At 40.4% G+C, this 16,582-nt stretch overlaps 1 protein-coding gene and 1 long non-coding RNA gene across 11 annotated transcripts in view; one reads left to right on the top strand and one right to left on the bottom strand.

The window, feature by feature from the left end:
- The window catches only part of TSPAN4 (tetraspanin 4), a 752,078-nt gene extending 742,041 nt beyond the window's left edge, over positions 1-10,037 (top strand). For all 10 annotated transcript variants that reach the window (XM_081970276.1, XM_081970273.1, XM_081970275.1 and 7 more), the window contains 3 exons: positions 2,219-2,350; positions 4,990-5,073; positions 8,002-10,037. In XM_081970276.1, coding sequence (XP_081826402.1) covers positions 2,219-2,350; positions 4,990-5,073; positions 8,002-8,070 — 285 coding nt within the window. In that variant the 3' untranslated portion in view covers positions 8,071-10,037. The remainder of the gene's footprint in view (positions 1-2,218; positions 2,351-4,989; positions 5,074-8,001) is intronic.
- Positions 9,700-14,707, bottom strand: LOC309401337. Its single transcript, XR_014176770.1, has 2 exons — positions 10,622-14,707; positions 9,700-10,362 (listed from the first exon to the last, which is right to left on the bottom strand). It is a non-coding gene; the product is annotated as an uncharacterized lncRNA (long non-coding RNA).
- Positions 14,708-16,582: the final 1,875 nt, after the last annotated feature.

The following is a 16,582-nucleotide window of genomic DNA, read 5'->3' as shown; positions in this document are numbered from 1 at the left end:
TTTTTGAAAAAATATGGAAAACATAAAATAATCTTATGGTTGGGGGTCACCACAACATGAGGAACTGCATTAAAGGGTTGCGGCATTAGAAAGGTTGAGACCCACTGTCCTAGAACAATCTACAGATTGCTATCTCTTGAAAACTAAGGTTCACATTCCAGATGCTGAATTGCTACAATAGAAGAGATATAAATCTACATTTAACACTTTGATATTTGAAAAACGTGGCTGCCTTCAGTCTCAGTTCCCAGATCATGACTTCATTAGTAAATGTCAAAGAAAATTTCAAAACAGAGCATGTATGAATTTGAAGCCAAATGAAGACATTTTTACATGTCATCCATTACAATTGTCATTGCTGTAACCCGAACACTTTTTGGAATGGTAATAACATACTTGAAAAATAATGCAACCGCACTCTGTATTGCTGGTAATATCATGTCTTATGACAAACAATTTTCTGAGTTGAGTTTTTCTTTTCTCTTTTTAAGTCCCATGAAGAAGGAACAGTGGAAATGCTTTTCTTGGCTTTTCCTGCCATTGATGTAATTCTAGTTCTCTTCATTTGTATTGTAAAATGCACGTATTGTATATTGACAAAAATGTTTTCTTCAGTTTCCACCCAATTGAAGATTAGTTCTTTTGCTGTTCTGTTGTCCAAAGATAGGACAAGACATCTAGCATTCTTGTCAGATAGGACAAGATAGCTTTATTCAGCAACTTTCCAAGCCATGTTGAATATTAGGCACTATAGTTCTCAATCTGTTCTTCACCATGAACCCCCTTTTGTGGCCATAGTTCGTGACCACGGACCCCCCACTTAATTCAATATTTAAATCATAACTTTTTTCAAGTCTTCATGCTCCCCCATGACATCATCGTGTCCCCCCCCCGGGTTCCACAGCCCACTGGTTGAGAACCATTGGTTAGGAGCATTTCAGAATAAATAGGAATGTGATGATTAGGCAAAACGATTCTTTTAAACTCGTTTTCTCTCCCCTACATATTGTACCCAAATGGAATGCCTTAAGGGTATAGGATTATCTAGAAGCAAACTAATCTTCCTCTTATGCAATAGTTATCTCTTAGATGTTCTCTTCTGATATTACAATGGATGTAAAGAGACATAGAAGTCTCTGATGCTCCTGGGCTCTCTGCTCTGATATAACAAGGAAACTGAGTCACTAATATAGGTGGTCCTCAGTTCATGACATTTTGTTCAGCAGCTGTTTGAAGTTATGACGATGCTGAATGTTTACAACTACTCCTTGTATTTGTGGCTGTTACCAAATCTCCACAATTATGTGATCAAAATTTAAGAGCTTGGCAGCCTGCTCTCAATTATGACTGCAGGTTACGCTTAAATTCCTATCTGCTTGTATCCTCCCCGTCTCTCTCCTTTTGGCTTTCCTGCACTCTACCCTTGCTGCCCTGACCTTTGCCCTGCAGCCCCACAGCCCTGCACTCTGCCATCTCATCACCCTTCACTGCCCCCAGCTGACTTTTACCATCTGCTTCCCAGTGCTGACAAGGTTTGCCCAGCCTGACCATTCATGAGGTCCTTCCAAAGCCTTGCAAGACCCTCCCGAGACTGCACCACGAAAGGTGGGCCAGCTCATGAAAGGTGGGCACCCCTTCAGCAGCAGGAGGAAGAGGATGGCAAAAGTCACCTGGGGATGCCCATTGGATGGCAGGGGCAATGGAGTGCAGGGAGGTGGGTTGCAGACCAGAGTGAGAGGTGACCAAAAGAGCTGAGACAGAGGAGGGAGATAGGAGACTGGGAGGAGTTGAAGTGGAGGTGAATGCAACAGGGCAGGAAAAGTGTGAGATCCTCGACTAACAACACTGTGGTTCTGGCCTAATTACCACAACTGAGACTACCGGAACTGCCATCACTAAGCAGTGTAGTCATGTGATGTTTCACCTAATGACCACTTCACTTAGTGATAGAAATTCAAGTCCCAATTAGGGTCATTAAAGGAGGACTGTTTGTAATAGATTTGTAATAGACTCATAATTTTCTCAGGTTAACCAGCTAAATCTGGAGAAATTTACATGATGTTTTATTCAGAAATGAATGAACTTGAATAAGAGGTATAGTACTTCCTCTTCCCAGATGTGCAGTCCAGAGGCATTCTGGCATGCTGGGCCCATTGAACCTGATCTTTAAATTGGCCTCTTGACTAAGGTGACTTGTAATTCTCTTATTCCCCTCCAGTTCAGATGCTGTGGTGTCTCCAACTACACTGACTGGTTTGAAGTGTACAATACCACACGGGTGCCGGATTCATGCTGCTTGGAATTTAGTGAAAACTGTGGACTTCATTCCCCAGGGACCTGGTGGAAAGCTGTGAGTATTAAATGTAAATCATGAATCAGGTAACAAGACTAGAATTTTTAGAATCTACTAGTGAAAGAAAAAATGCCATTACTTTGCCTGTTTGCTACATGCTGTTGTGCCCATCTTTAAGGGTGACTAAACTTCTATCAGAAAGTCTATTCTGACTCATTCATCCTAATTTGGCATACTTCTCAGACAACCAACCAAGAGGAGAAAGAGCCTTAATAAGAAGTTCACCTTTAAGTGTCAGTGGGAGAAGTAAAAACACAAAACCCAAGAACGTGAGTCAAGGCAACTTCTAGTAATCTGAATGCTTGTGAAAGGCACATTAGAGGGATACACTTCCAAAGCAGGCAGGTAAAGGTAAAATGGGGAGGGCAATTTTTATTAACTCAAATGGAAACAGGGAAATACACTTAAAAACATAGCCCTATACAAATTTGCATGCAAGTTTAAGACAGAGGAAGCAAGAATATCACGGGGAGCAAAAGGAATCAAGTAGGGAATAAAAACACAGCAAGGAGCAAAAGATGATATGGAATATGGTGCAGGCATCAAAGGGAGAGAGAGGCAGATATATTGGAAAAGAAAGAGGGAAAGGAAATTTGAGAGGTGTGGGATTCGACCAGTTTGGACTGGTTCGGGCTAACCAGATGTTAATTTTAATCTGGTTCATTAAATTGGTAGTTGTAATGACTGGCTGACCCTGCCTCGCCCCTCCCAGGTGTCTCCACGTGGCCCATTTTGGATGCCAGGTAAGTGCAGAGCCCGCATGGAGGCTCTGGGAGGGCGAAAAACTGTCCCTTTTCCTCAGCTCAGTGCCAGGTTGATGTATCAACAGCAAGGTTATTTTGAAGTATCTTCGATAGGAATGATAAAGGCAAAATGAGTACGTCTGTCTAAATGTTCTATGATAACTGAAAATAATGGATTGCTATGACAACTAGCAGCTAACTTAAATGGTAGAGGCTAATATACTGCATAAGAGTAACCCAATAGTGAAATCCTTGCAGTTGTTTCTCTCAAACTCACCGTGTCATGTTGCCTTCATGTGACGTTTTCTGACATTTCCCCCATTTGCGGAGCTGGGGTGGGCACGGCCTGCGCATGACGCATCCGCCCCGCGGACTGCCAGTTTAACACCCCTGTAGTGGGTCTGTGTCTGTGTATAAAAGTTCCAGAGAACTGCAGCCCATCAAGACAGAAGCCCATTCTTTGAATCTTAGGATCAAACTTTAGCATCTCGCAGAATGTGCCCAAGATGAGACCAGGAAACAAGAAAACAAGACTTTACAGGATAAGACAGAACTGCCTGGTTTTGTGTTGCCAGTTCAGAAGATTGCATACACAACATTCGGTCTGCAGTGGTGGCTGAGATCAACTGGCCTGTTGTCACAGCAGACACTGATAATCTCTAGGAAAGCAGCTCTGATGAAATAATCGGTATTTAGAGGTTTTCTACAGGGGGGAAAAAGCAGTCTCTTTCCCAAGGAGAGAGGGAGCGCCCCAGAGAGAGATCACAGCTGCGATATAAGGATGTCTGCAATAGGGATCTAAAGGCCTTGGGAATGGACATTAACAGCTGGGAAACCTTGACCTCTGATCATTCAGCTTGGAAGCCAAAGACGCAGCGTGGCCTCCTCCAATTCGAAGAGACACTTGTTTGGCAGGCTGAGGCAAAGAGGCAATCCCAGAACCAGCGAAATCTGGGGGCTGGGCATGGGACAGAATGCATCTGCCCTCAATGTGGAAGGGATTGCAACTCCCAAATTGAACTTTTTAGCCACACCAGATGCTGTGTTAGGATCTCTTTCCAGAGCACGATACCATAGTCTTTTGAGATTTGAAGGATGCCAATCAACTTCCCAAGAAACATTCCTGCATTCAGAAAGTATTCTGGAATCCACCTAGGTGTACAAGATGTTACCCGAGTGTGGATAGCATATTGGGCTCGCAGACTCAAATTCAACCAAACCCTTCATGAGCATACTCAAAAAGTTATGCTGAAAAATAAGTCCAAGGTGATCTATCACAGGAATGTATCAAAACTAAAAGTAAATCCTACTATTGATTCGATTGTTATTTTAAAACCTCTTGTCTTTATGAGTCGAGCCTGCAAATCCTCCTAGGAAATTATCAGTGGTAAAATTTGACACACTGACACTGGGACTAACATGTTAGAACAAATGTAATGTCATCTGGTTACTTTGTGGTTGCTAGAAACCCAAGTGAAGTATTTGGGTAATGATTTGTTTAAGCAATAATTGGTCTATAATTGCCTTCTCACATTCTTGCCCAGCATTTCTGTTTAAAGCACTAAGATTTACTATTCGGTTTAGAAACGCAGCAGTCTGATTTGTAGGGCATACATGAGAAGCAGACATTGTTCGCGCGTGTGTGTGTGTGTGTGTGTGTGTGTGTGTGTGTGTTCATGAATCTTGCACAGAGTATCCACTTGATCTTCAGCTGTACAGTTTTTCTAGGCCTTTAAAGACATATTTCATTGCAAGAAAGTCCCCAGAGATGCTTTTCATCTCCACTGGAAAGCTTAAATTGACACTGCCGATTACCAAGTTTGATATGAGTTGTAGGTTCTCCTTAGGTTGTTGACTTCCTTATAGCATAATGTGTTGTTGTTTTTTCTCTAGCCTTGCTACGAAACAGTGAAATTGTGGCTTCAGGAGAACCTGTTAGCAGTTGGAATTTTTGGAATTTGCACAGCATTGGTTCAGGTATTTCCTGTGTGCTTTCTGTTTATTTTACCACCGTGAAGGATTTAAATGCATTTCAGCTTAGCATTAGCATCTGGTATTAGTAGCAAAATCCTATAAATCTTCCTCAAAAAGAAATTCCATTGAATTTATTCATTGATAAATTGGTCCGGGATTGTAGCCTACCTATCAGAACTGCAAGAAGATTGATCTAAAGAAAAACTTGCCTTTTTTATGTTGAACACTGTTTGCTTCCTCCTGCTTGTGTGCAAACGTGCAAACATCTACAAGTCATGGGTGTTTAATGATCCTTCCTTAGTTTAATTAGAGTATCTGATGATATAAAATAGCAATGGTTTCTACATAAAATTGGTTAAGCCTAAGTTAATGGGGAATAGTAATTGATTTATTGTGCCTTAGCCTAAACTGCAAGAGATCCCTCATAATGAATTTTTATTTGAAAGCAGGCCTGTTCAGTAATTAGCATATTTTTACTTGATCACTTCACTGCCTCTTACACTTTAAATCTTTTCCTCCAATCCTCAGAAAGTTGTTCTGAGATCCTAAGAACAGTATAAAGCTGCTTAAAATTAACAAACAAGAACTGTGATTAAAACCGCTTATATTGTACCCGATTTGAGCCAAAACAGGCAAACATGTTGTTAACTTACAGCCCTAGTGATTTAAACTTGTCATCACCATTTAGAATTAATCCTGTAGGGTTGTAGGATTTTCCCCCCTCTCCAAATTAATGTCACAATTTAATACAGAATTAAGGAGGCTAATCCTGTTGAAATCAGTGGATTTAACTATGCCCAACTCTCCAGAATTAGAGTAGATAAAATACATCTCTACTTTGTAATCCTCTCTTATTTTTATACCTGATTATTTGTCATGGTTTTCCCATAAAATAGTAGAAAATGAAAATTAGATACAGAGCTAGCCATTCTCTATTAGAGTTCCATAACAAGTTACTGTACATCAGCCTTCTGGTAGCATACAGTCTTGTGCAGATTATTTATAGGAGTCACACAAAAACAAGCCTATAAACCAGGGGTGTCAAACTCAAGGCCTGGGGGGGGATGTATCTCACCTGTGGAGTGCTTAGATCTGGGTTGCAGGAGGGTTGCAGGAGGCCATTGCAGCCAAACAGAGCTCGGGAACCTGTTTTCGCTGGCAGAGCGATTGGCCATCATAGGCGCCCCAATACAAGTGATATGGAGCTGGCCACACCTGACTTGGCCATGCTGTATCCTGGCCCCCTGAGGTCAAACACAATCCTCATGTGGCCCTCAATGAAGTCAAGTTTGACACCTCTGCTATAAACCATAATGGACATACCCAAGCATAATTTTGCTCAGGGCAGAGTAAAGAGGAGGACAGGCCATGCAGCACAAGTCCTTACTTCTTCTGTACATGGACAAAAGACTGAGGAAAAAGTTTGACAGACAGAATATGGAGGGTTCCGATGTCCTTTGGCAATGCCTACCGATGGAATCAACACTTAGCCAAACTGTTGCCCCAAAAAGACTCTTTTCTCTGAGCAAAAAGTCCACGAGGAAGCAGAATGCCCACATAAAATAATGGCATAGATAGCCAAGCTAGATAAAAATAGATGGCAACTAATCAAGGAGAGAACCATCCTAGAATTAAGGAATAATTTCCTGACAGAACAAATGCCTATGGAGATTCTCAATCATCCAGGTCATGGCTGTCCCAAAGTTGCTTTCTTCAAAAGGCAACTAGACTTTCTTTGTTTTTCCTGAAGATGTTTCACCTCTCATCCAAGAAGCTTCATTCAGTCAGAACTAAAGAAGCTTGTTGGATGAGAAGCGAAAGGAAGCGAAAGGAAAAACAAAAAAAGTCCAGTTGCCTTTAGAGAAAGTGCCTTTGGGATGACAGTTAGAACAACTAATCAGTGGAACATCTTGTTTCTTAAATTGTGGATCCTCCAACACGGGAGGTTTTTAAGAAGAGATTGGAGAACCATAGGTTTTAAATTGTATAGGGCAGCGATGGTGAACCTTTTTTGGCTCGCGTGCCACAAGTGGGGGGAGCGCAGGGGGGTTGTGTGCTGGCATGCTGCACCCATAATGCAATGCACGACCCCCCAGTGCGCATGCGCACACAACGCGCGACCCCCCCATTTTTACATGCTTTCTTCGCCCTCCCCAGGCTCCAGAGGCTTTATAGGAGCCTGAGGAGGCTTCAGGGACCGTCCGGAGGCTTCCCTGAAGCCTTCGGAATGCTTAAAACCACCCTCCGAGCAAACCGGAAGTGACTTCTGGGTTGCTCGGAGGGTTATTTTAAGCGCTCCGAAGGCGTCAGGGAAGCCTCCGGACGGTCCCTGAAGCCTCCCCAGGCTCCTATAAAGCCTCTGGAGCCTGGGGAAGGTGAAAAATAGCTTTTAAAAGGGGAACTCAGCTGGCCAGTGCGCACATGCGCGCTGGCCAGCTGACAGGGCAGCACCTCGCGTGCCCTGACAAATGGCTCCGCGTACCACTTGTGGCACGCGTGCCATAGGTTCGTCATCACTGGTATAGGGTTTCTTGCCCGAGCAGGGGGTTGGACAAGAAGACCTCAAAAGTTCCTTCTATCTCTATTATTTTGTTAGAAAATAGAGGGGCTTTTGCCCCTCTCCCAAATTACCTAATCTAAAGGGCTTTTTAACTATGATTTGAGTTATAATCCAGGTGTCTTTCCTCCCTTTTCTTTTTGATTGTGAAGAAATTTCATAACTCTCCTTTGACTCTCCATTAGGTTAGCCCCAAACTGAGCATGTCCTGTTGATTATGCAGAACAGCTTTATGTAGAATTGGTATACCCTGGGTGGCATGGGAAATTCCTTACTCCTTCCGGATTCATAGGGTGCAGCTGTGCATATCGTTAAAGAATAGAGATAACGTTGTATCCTGTTTAATGTCCTGACCATGATTTTTGTATCCGCAGATTCTTGGACTGACATTTGCAATGACCATGTATTGTCAGGTTGTCAAGGCAGATACCTACTGTGCATAAAAATCATCTTCAGGGTCCGTCAGCCACCTCTCCACAAGATGAAAGAGAGGACCCTCCATCCTGTTGTCATATTTTTTCTATGTAAAATAAACTGTATACTCCTCTATGGAAAAATTGTGGATCACCCTAGTTTTGTCACACCACTCAAACGGTATCATCATCGTGGAACTCAGACTTGCTCTGACAAAATAAATTCTTCTCTCTCAATGGCAAGAAAGGAGCGGCTCTCTGTTGCACAGACTGTGATTTAGTTCGAGGTGGAGTTTAGTCTCTGCAGGCTGTTGACCAATAGAAATGTTCCCCTCTAGCCCTATTTCATCAGTCCTCAAAGTACAGGGAGCGCCTTTTCGTGACGGTAGAGAGGATGTGGAGCAGCCATTTGTTAGCATTTGGTTTTAGCCAGCTTAACACCTCAGCCCAGGGGCCTGCTTTGGACTCTCAGAATTGTGTCGCGGAATGAGAGAGGTCTTTGGGGAAAGTGTGAAGAAAGGGTTTCAGATGTCCAGTCAAATCTGGCTGTAAACAGAACTGGAATTCTTTAAATCAGTGTAATGACGTTCAAGTACTAATGTCTGAATACATCCCTATAGATACACACCGACAATTCTAGCAGCTGCCTACAGAGCACATCAGCCTTCTCTTCCTTTGTATTCCACGGGACCATGGAGTCAAATGGAAAGATTTCCTAGGGAAGAAACTTAGGCCACTGAGAAACAAGCAATTGCATCAAACAGATTTATTCTTCAGCGGATATGTAATCTGTCACTGTCCTCTGGATTTTCTTTTAAGTGTTATTCCAGTTTTGGTGTTTTTTCTGTTGTTGGTCCCTTTGTCTCTTTGCCTTTTCCTTAATTTGCTTTGTCATATTTTCACCTTTAAATAGGATAGATTTACTTGGGGGAGGTGGGGAACCATGCTGTAAACATGCTTGGTAGCTGCTTTTTAAAGAAACAAATTATTCCAAGAAGGAATTGGGAGGTTTGAAGAAATTCCCCACCAACCAAAAAGGTTTTAAACAAACATTCGTCTCCTTTTTTCCCTTTTCTCTGCATTAATATACATAGAAGAACATGCAGGGAAAGATTTTCAAGCACATTCCCATCACTGCTTACAACTGTAGGCTAGTGAAAGGCTAACATAGATTATCTGCTCTCTGTCTCAACAATGAAGACTTAGATCAAAGTGCTTGATGGGTCAGCTGTATCTGTCTTGCTTTAATAAATCATATATCAATAAAATGAGTGGATTATCATTGTAGGTGAGCACTAATATGTGTGTTAATACCTGCATGCTGACAGAAGATTGACCAGACTTAGAATGCATAGTTGTAAGCCAGTATTTTTTTTAAAAAATGATATACCACTAACTGTGGCTATCATAACTGGAATTGTTCTTGATCATGAATATAGTATTCATGATCAACATGCAAGTAGAATTTAATGTCAATGTGTATACATTGTTAATCCACTCAGAGGCCATCTAAAGACAGTTCCCTTCTCTTCAGTTCTGCTTTTTTTAAAAAAAAAAAAAAAGCAAAGGGACATTAATTCAGCCCTTTCCTTGCTTTCCATCTTTTAGGTACAGAAGATCGTTATTTATTTTTCCAGTAATGGAAGCTAATGGGCCAAGTTGGTGCAGTGGTTAAAGCACCAGGCTAGAAACCAGAAGACAGTGAGTTCTAATCCTGTGCCTTAGAAGCAAAGCCAGCTGACTTTGGGCCGTCACTCTGTCTCAGACCGAGGAAGTAGGACGTGGCAAACTACTTCTGAATATTTGTGAAGAAACCTGCAGGGACCTGTCCAGGCAGCCACCAGGAGTAAAACTGACTCAAAAGTACCCCCCCAAAAGGAAGACAGGAAGTTATTTTCCCCTTAATATTCATAGCTCTTTGAAGTACATAAGAATGAAAGTTTACAACTGCAAAAAGAGTCAACCACATAAAATCAGGGCCAACCATATCAGTAAAACCTAGCACCCTTATCTAAGATCTCCCTCTGCAAAGTTAAAGTTTCATGATTCCATGCAATGTGTGTGTATATGTGGGGGCAACCTTACATCTGATACATATGCTTGATTGAAGACAAAGCACCCGATTTAGGGTACAGTATTATTCATTTATAAACTGTACAAATAGCTTCAATACAAACATTTAATATACAAAGAAAAATAGGAAATGTGATAATATCTTGACTATGCTAGGAAATGCTAGAACATTCTCATCATTTTCTGTAAAGAAACACTACCTCAGGGCTGTAATTCAAGAAAGTAGTAGTATAGGTTAGGATTTGAATCCTAGACCAACTGGAGCCTGTTAGGTCTTGGAACTGAGGAGACGGAGCCGGTCGTTACTTTAACGCGTTTATTAAGCTCAACAGAACTGACAGGAACCAGAGAACGAAAGCCGTCTGACAGCTATTTATACATGCAGCTGTCAGACGGCGAACCAATAGGAACAGGGTATTTTTCCCGCCGGCCGGCAGGCGTGCCTGGACCAATCAGAGGGCTTCTCCGAATGAACGCCCTCTGCTGGCCAGGCTCGCCAGTACACAACAGAGCCCACGCTCTACAGAAGTGCTCCCCAACCTGTTTGGCACCAGGGGCTGGTTTCATGGAAGACAATTTTTCCATGGACTGGGGGATGGGAGGGGGAGGAGCACACAACCTAGATCCCAAGAATGTGCAGTTTCACTCGCTCACTGCTCACCTCCATTTCTGCTGTTTGGTGCCTACAGGCCATGGATCAGTACTGGTTTGTGGGTTGGGGATTGGGGACCCCTGCTCTAGAGCAGTGTTTCTCAACCTTGGAACTTCAAGATGTGTGGACTTCAACATCCAAACTTGCCAGCCAGCTTAGTTGGCTGAGGAATTCTGGGAGCTGAAGTCTACCCACGAGTGAAGAGTTGAAGAGCCCAGCAGTAGCCAGTTATAGCAATGTGTAGAAATTCCTATTCCACCCTCCAGTTGACTCTTTTGATTCCTCTTGCCCTGTCAAATGTACATACAATGGACAAGTTTGACTTTAAGCAATAATGTACATGTTATTTTCCAATTATTTTGTGGTTTTGCTTCTTTCCCCTATACAGGAACGAAGAGTGACTTTGAAATTCCATTGCTGTTAGTTGTCATTGCTCATTGCTTTTGACAGTTTTACTAGCACACCTACTGACAGCTTTTAGATTGCCATCTCTATGATCTCCGTTATCATAAAATAAGGCTATACAAATAAAACATAGGTTCTAAAGGTAAAAGATGAGTTCTAAAAATATTAAAGTACTCCTGAAGATCCCCTTTATACAAATAAAAGTAGGCGACTCAGCAGAGTTACTCACAGAAATTAAGTCATAGGAGTGAACAGGAATCTCAGCAGGGAATAGGTAGGCATTAATCATTTCTTAATACTGATTGAAAAAGAAAGAAACTAATAGTTTCTCAATAGTTAAACAATAACCTCAAAGGCTTCCTGAATTTTACAGAACAAACAGTAACAAATGTTTCATAGCTTGGAAATCTAGATAAATAGCCTTGGTATTGTGTGTAAGATGACCATTCATTGCAAAGATAGAGGGCTTGCTGTTTTCTTCAACATCACAAGATAGGTTTCACACTTGTTGAATCTTTGTGTTTAGAAGGCCAAGATAATTCTAAGCTGGGGATTTTATTTTCAGTGCCCAAACTGAACCAGCTAGTAATGCTTTCATATTTAACCTTATTATTTATTTATAAGTTGCTTTAATAACTAATGACATGTGAAAGGCCATTCTTTGATTTCTAAGACTTTATTTCAGGAGATTAATTTTAATGGAAAGACTATTTTCTTGCTGTTGTTAAATAATTGGAACCTCTTTTCAGGATACTGTACATCACCTAAATATCTAGTATCAGATTCCAATCTCCCTTCTACATGCTGGCAATATAAACAATTCAACACCTATTGAGTAACACTAACCTAAAAAGCACCTTCATGTTAGTAACTTTAAGTATCTTCATAGGAAGCCTAAATCACCATCACACTATCCAGAAAGGATGGTGTTCTTGGTTCACAGGACATTGTCATAACAAAAGGCAGGTGCTGAAAATCCAAGGAACATAGTGTGTAATGAAATAGTTAGACGTTTTTCTTTAAAGCTTTTAAAAGAAAGTGTACAGGACCGAATGCAACATAGAGAGCCTTTACTTTGAAATGAGAGGAACTAAGACTGTATACCATGGGGAATTACTTGCTTATCAGAAGCTTCCTCCTTATGCATGTTGGAAAAACCTTGGTGCTAAAGCAAATCCTGGCTGCCTGTAACACAAAAACCAAACAAATTTAGGAAACCATCACCAGCCATCAGACTAGATACCTGTAGCTAACATAACAGACTATTGTATATTCATTATGGTTCATTAATCAGTCACTGTGGTTTTTGGTGGTTTTTTAGGGCAGAAAATAATTGAGCCCAAATAAGCAACAGTAAGCAATTTTTACAAGTCCGATTGAAAGAAGGAAATGCTTGTGATTCTTCACTAATTCTTTAGTGACATGTGTATTCCAGACAGTATTCAAGAAGCCAGTGCAATTCCTTTTCTATATTATAAGCACAAGGCTTTAAACATATAATATGACCAAAGCTATTTAGGATCAGCTGTGGAGCCTGCCCCCTAGAGGTTCAGGTTTGGGTCCAGTGTGCTTAATTTGTTTCATGGCCCAAAGACTTAAGGTCAATGCAAATTAAGGATGTGAGTTTACATTTCTGTCTTACTTGCTAGGAATGTGTCTTTTGTCTATTGTGAATATTCCTAAAATGATGTGTGCTTTAATATACTGTAAAATAGCTATTAATAGCTACCTAGGTGTGTTACCTATGGGGGGGGGGGGAGGCTGGGAGAAGAAAGGTTCAGCACAGATTAAATAATAGGTTTCTAATCTACAATGTGGTTTTTCTAGCACATTATGTTAAGATTTCTCTTTCAGTTTGCCATACTAAAAGGTACATTTGCCACATATGCTATGGAAGAACACGTACCTTAGAAATCAGAGCATAAAGACTTCTTTAAAATTGTGCAGTGGTGTTGCTGATAGCACAAAGTAACTCCCAGAAGTTTCCAGTCAACACAGCCACCGACAATGGCATCAGGAGGACACCAGGATTGGGATCACTAGAGATGGGGCAATTTAATGCTCTCCAGTTTATCTTGAACTACAACCTTCATGCAGGTTGGACTATGGTGGGACTTTGAACTCCAAAGAGCTGGAAGGGACCCATTTAGAAAAGGTTGGATTGGAGTTTCCTAATCATGCCCTAAGATTCTACCTAAACAGCACTGGAACAAGAGTGTATAGCAATCTAGTTGTTTTTTTAAAAAGACCACGAATGACATGCAAACTTATTCACTGTATATCCTGCATGAGATCCCATAGATCTCAGTGGAATTTACTCCCCGCAAATTGATGCACAAGACTACAGCCTTCAAATCTTGAAAGCTGTTTTTCAGATTATGTCAGGCAAACTTGAGTTCGCTACAGTGGATACCCTTGACTAAAGCTCAACTCTAGGTGTGACAAAGCATCAATCCATCCCTGGCTTTATCTTGTACATTTTTAAATGCATTCAAAAAAAAAAGCAACAACAGGACAACCACAGGGTGAGAGAAAGATGCTGCTCTTTCCTCTACAGCTGTTTTGTTTCTTTAAAAATTGCCAACCAAATGTTTTTCTTCACAGCATTATCCACTATAGTCACCCTACAAAAGACAATCTGTTTAAGATAGAAGCACATTCTGAGACAAGAGCATGAATGGCTTTTCCCATTGCCTGATCTCTACCACCACACAAAACTGGTTGCGCCTTCAAATGTTCAACCTCTCAAGTCTGAAAATCCAAGTAGAAGCCCCAGGCAAGTTACCTATTCAGATCCAAGTCACATCCAGTTTAGGTCAGAGATTTGCAGTAACCATCTACTCATGGCTATGTATATATTTGCAAATCATTTGGTATTTCTAGATAAGCACATAGAAAATGTATAAAACATAACATGAAGAATTCCCAAAGTTCTAACGATGGTGTGAGAGATTGGAGGTCCTCTGCATCTCCCGTCTACAGTTTTGTAAATGTTGCTCTCCATTTTACAAAATGTTTTTATTATGTGGCTCTACTTCTTTTCATATTCCAGTTTCCATATAACTACTTTTTTTAATGTTACCTGTTACTATCCATTGTAGTTTTTCTTGGTTCCTTGGGTATTCTTGCAGCAAAAAGGAATGGTATATTTTCATGCACCTCATAGGAAAATAAAGCTATACATTATTTTTTAAAAGCTTATTAAATATTCTTTAAAGTTTACAGCAGATTGTGTTTTGTATTCTTTAATATTTCTGTATACAATAATACTAATGCTCTTACTAAAACACTTTCAAGTTATATTTATGTGGGGGAAATACACAGCACATTTTCTCTATATTCATTTTGTTCCTATTTGTGCGATGGTGGCGGGTGCTACAATAATTTAGTATTGTTTTGTATGAGGTCAATTTTTCATTGAATACAATCTGCTGCAATTCAATTTTATGGCTTAAAAATTACACAACTTGGGTTACTGCACTTACATGAACTTGTAAGAATTTGTTTACACCCTTTGAATAAAATTGGTTTGAACTTCTCTGGCCCACTCTGGTGCTGACATTTATATGGTTGCATATTTGCTATATTTTAAAATCCTTCGCAATCAAACATTTGTGTCTGTGTGGTTTTAAAAGACGCATCATTGAATAGTTCAGGATCTTAATAAAAATAATACTTACGGTATTTAAAAACATATCATGCATGGAAACTACATAAACAAACAAAAAAATATATCAATGTAGCCATACAAATAAAATGCAGCTATATAGAAAAAGGATACCATATCAAGTCTCAATGATGGAATTCTTAGGAACTTCATTACATTACAGCAGGGGTAGAGAACTATGGCACTTTTATGACTGGTGGACCTCAACTCCCAGAATTCCCAGGCCAGCCATGCTCCCTTACCCCTGCATTAAAGTATAGTAAATAAAACATACATGGTTTATGATTGAATATATCTTTTTCTGTTTACTAAATACTGATCCAATAATCCACTGAGTGAGATCCTTAGTTTGTGTGTGTGTGTGTTTATGTTAAGAATTTTATATTTTTTATTAAGAAATTTGATTATAATAGTAACATCTATTACATTTCTTTAAGGTTGATTAAGCTTACATTACTTAAGTTTGAGAAGTTTGTCAAGTTTAAGTCATGATTAACTTTTTATTTCATTCACAATTGAGGGCAGACTTACCTGGCATTTTCAGTTTTGTTAGTCCAAAGTTCTCTAGTACTTAGACGTAGTTAATGAGCAATTCCTGAAAATGATTAGGAAGTGAGATTTGAGAATTTAGTATTCTCTAAAACACTCCTTTGTGGTTGTTAGCAAGATGGCTAATCTTGTCATCTCCCAATGTTCAAACCCACAGTCCCCTTGCTGGAAGCAGCCAACCAGAACACACATGGGAAATATCCCACCCTTATTTGGAGTGGTTCCAAGGAACTGTCCTACTTATGGTTTCTTGGCCTTTGCTACAATTGTCAGCTCTGCATTTGCAGAGTTGTTTTCAGTTTGCTATTCCTCCTCCAGAAGTTCAGTTAGGGCATAACTTCAAGTTTCTAACTTTTTCCCCTGAATCAATTCTGATCAGTCAATATCTTTGTGGAAATGGGTATCCAGAATTATGCTTAGCAATCATGGCCTTATCTTCAGAAGGCTTACAAATGAATTATTTTAGTATCTGCTATAGAGATGAGAGAAAGAGAGAGAGGGGGATGAGAAGGAGGGAGATAGAAAGGGAGATAGAGAGGGAAATAGAAAAAGAAAGACAGAGATGAGAGAGAGGGACAAAGATGAGAGGAAGGAAGAGGGAGATAGAGAAAAAGAGAAAGAGAGATGAGAGAGGGAGAGAAAGATGAGAGAGGCAGAGAAACAGAGAGAGGGAGATATCTATTTCTCATAGAAAAGAAAACACGGGGAGCCATAAAACCTGGGTAGGCGTGGCTGGGGGAGTGGTCATGTGACTGGGTGGGAGGGAGTGGTGTGGAGTTGGCCATGCCCACCAAGTTTTTATGGCTCCCTGTGTTTTGTTTTCTGTGGGAAACGGGCCCAAGTGGCTCTTTGAGTATTTATGGTTGCAGACACCATACCATCTTTCCAGGTTTTGATGTTAGGAAAATTCCTAAATCAATAAAATGTAGAAATCAATAAGGACTTTTCTCTTTAAATATAATCCCCCCTTATGTGATTTCTATGGCAAATTTATTATAGCAAAAGTATATTTAAAAGGATTTAAAATCTCAGCTATTAAGGCGTAATAAGCAATTCATAAACACTTTCATAATAAGCAACGCTATGAACACTTTCAAGGGCATGTTGACATAATGAGGGAGATGTTGGAAATCAGCAAGATCTTGAGACCCTTAATGGCATATAGCTCTTCAGTTTTAATTATTATATATATAATT

This window comes from Natrix helvetica (genome assembly GCF_964273705.1).
Source record: "Natrix helvetica genome assembly, chromosome: 1".
In the NCBI taxonomy this organism is placed as follows: Eukaryota; Metazoa; Chordata; class Lepidosauria; order Squamata; family Natricidae; genus Natrix; species Natrix helvetica.
This window is presented reverse-complemented; position numbering and strand designations above follow the sequence as displayed.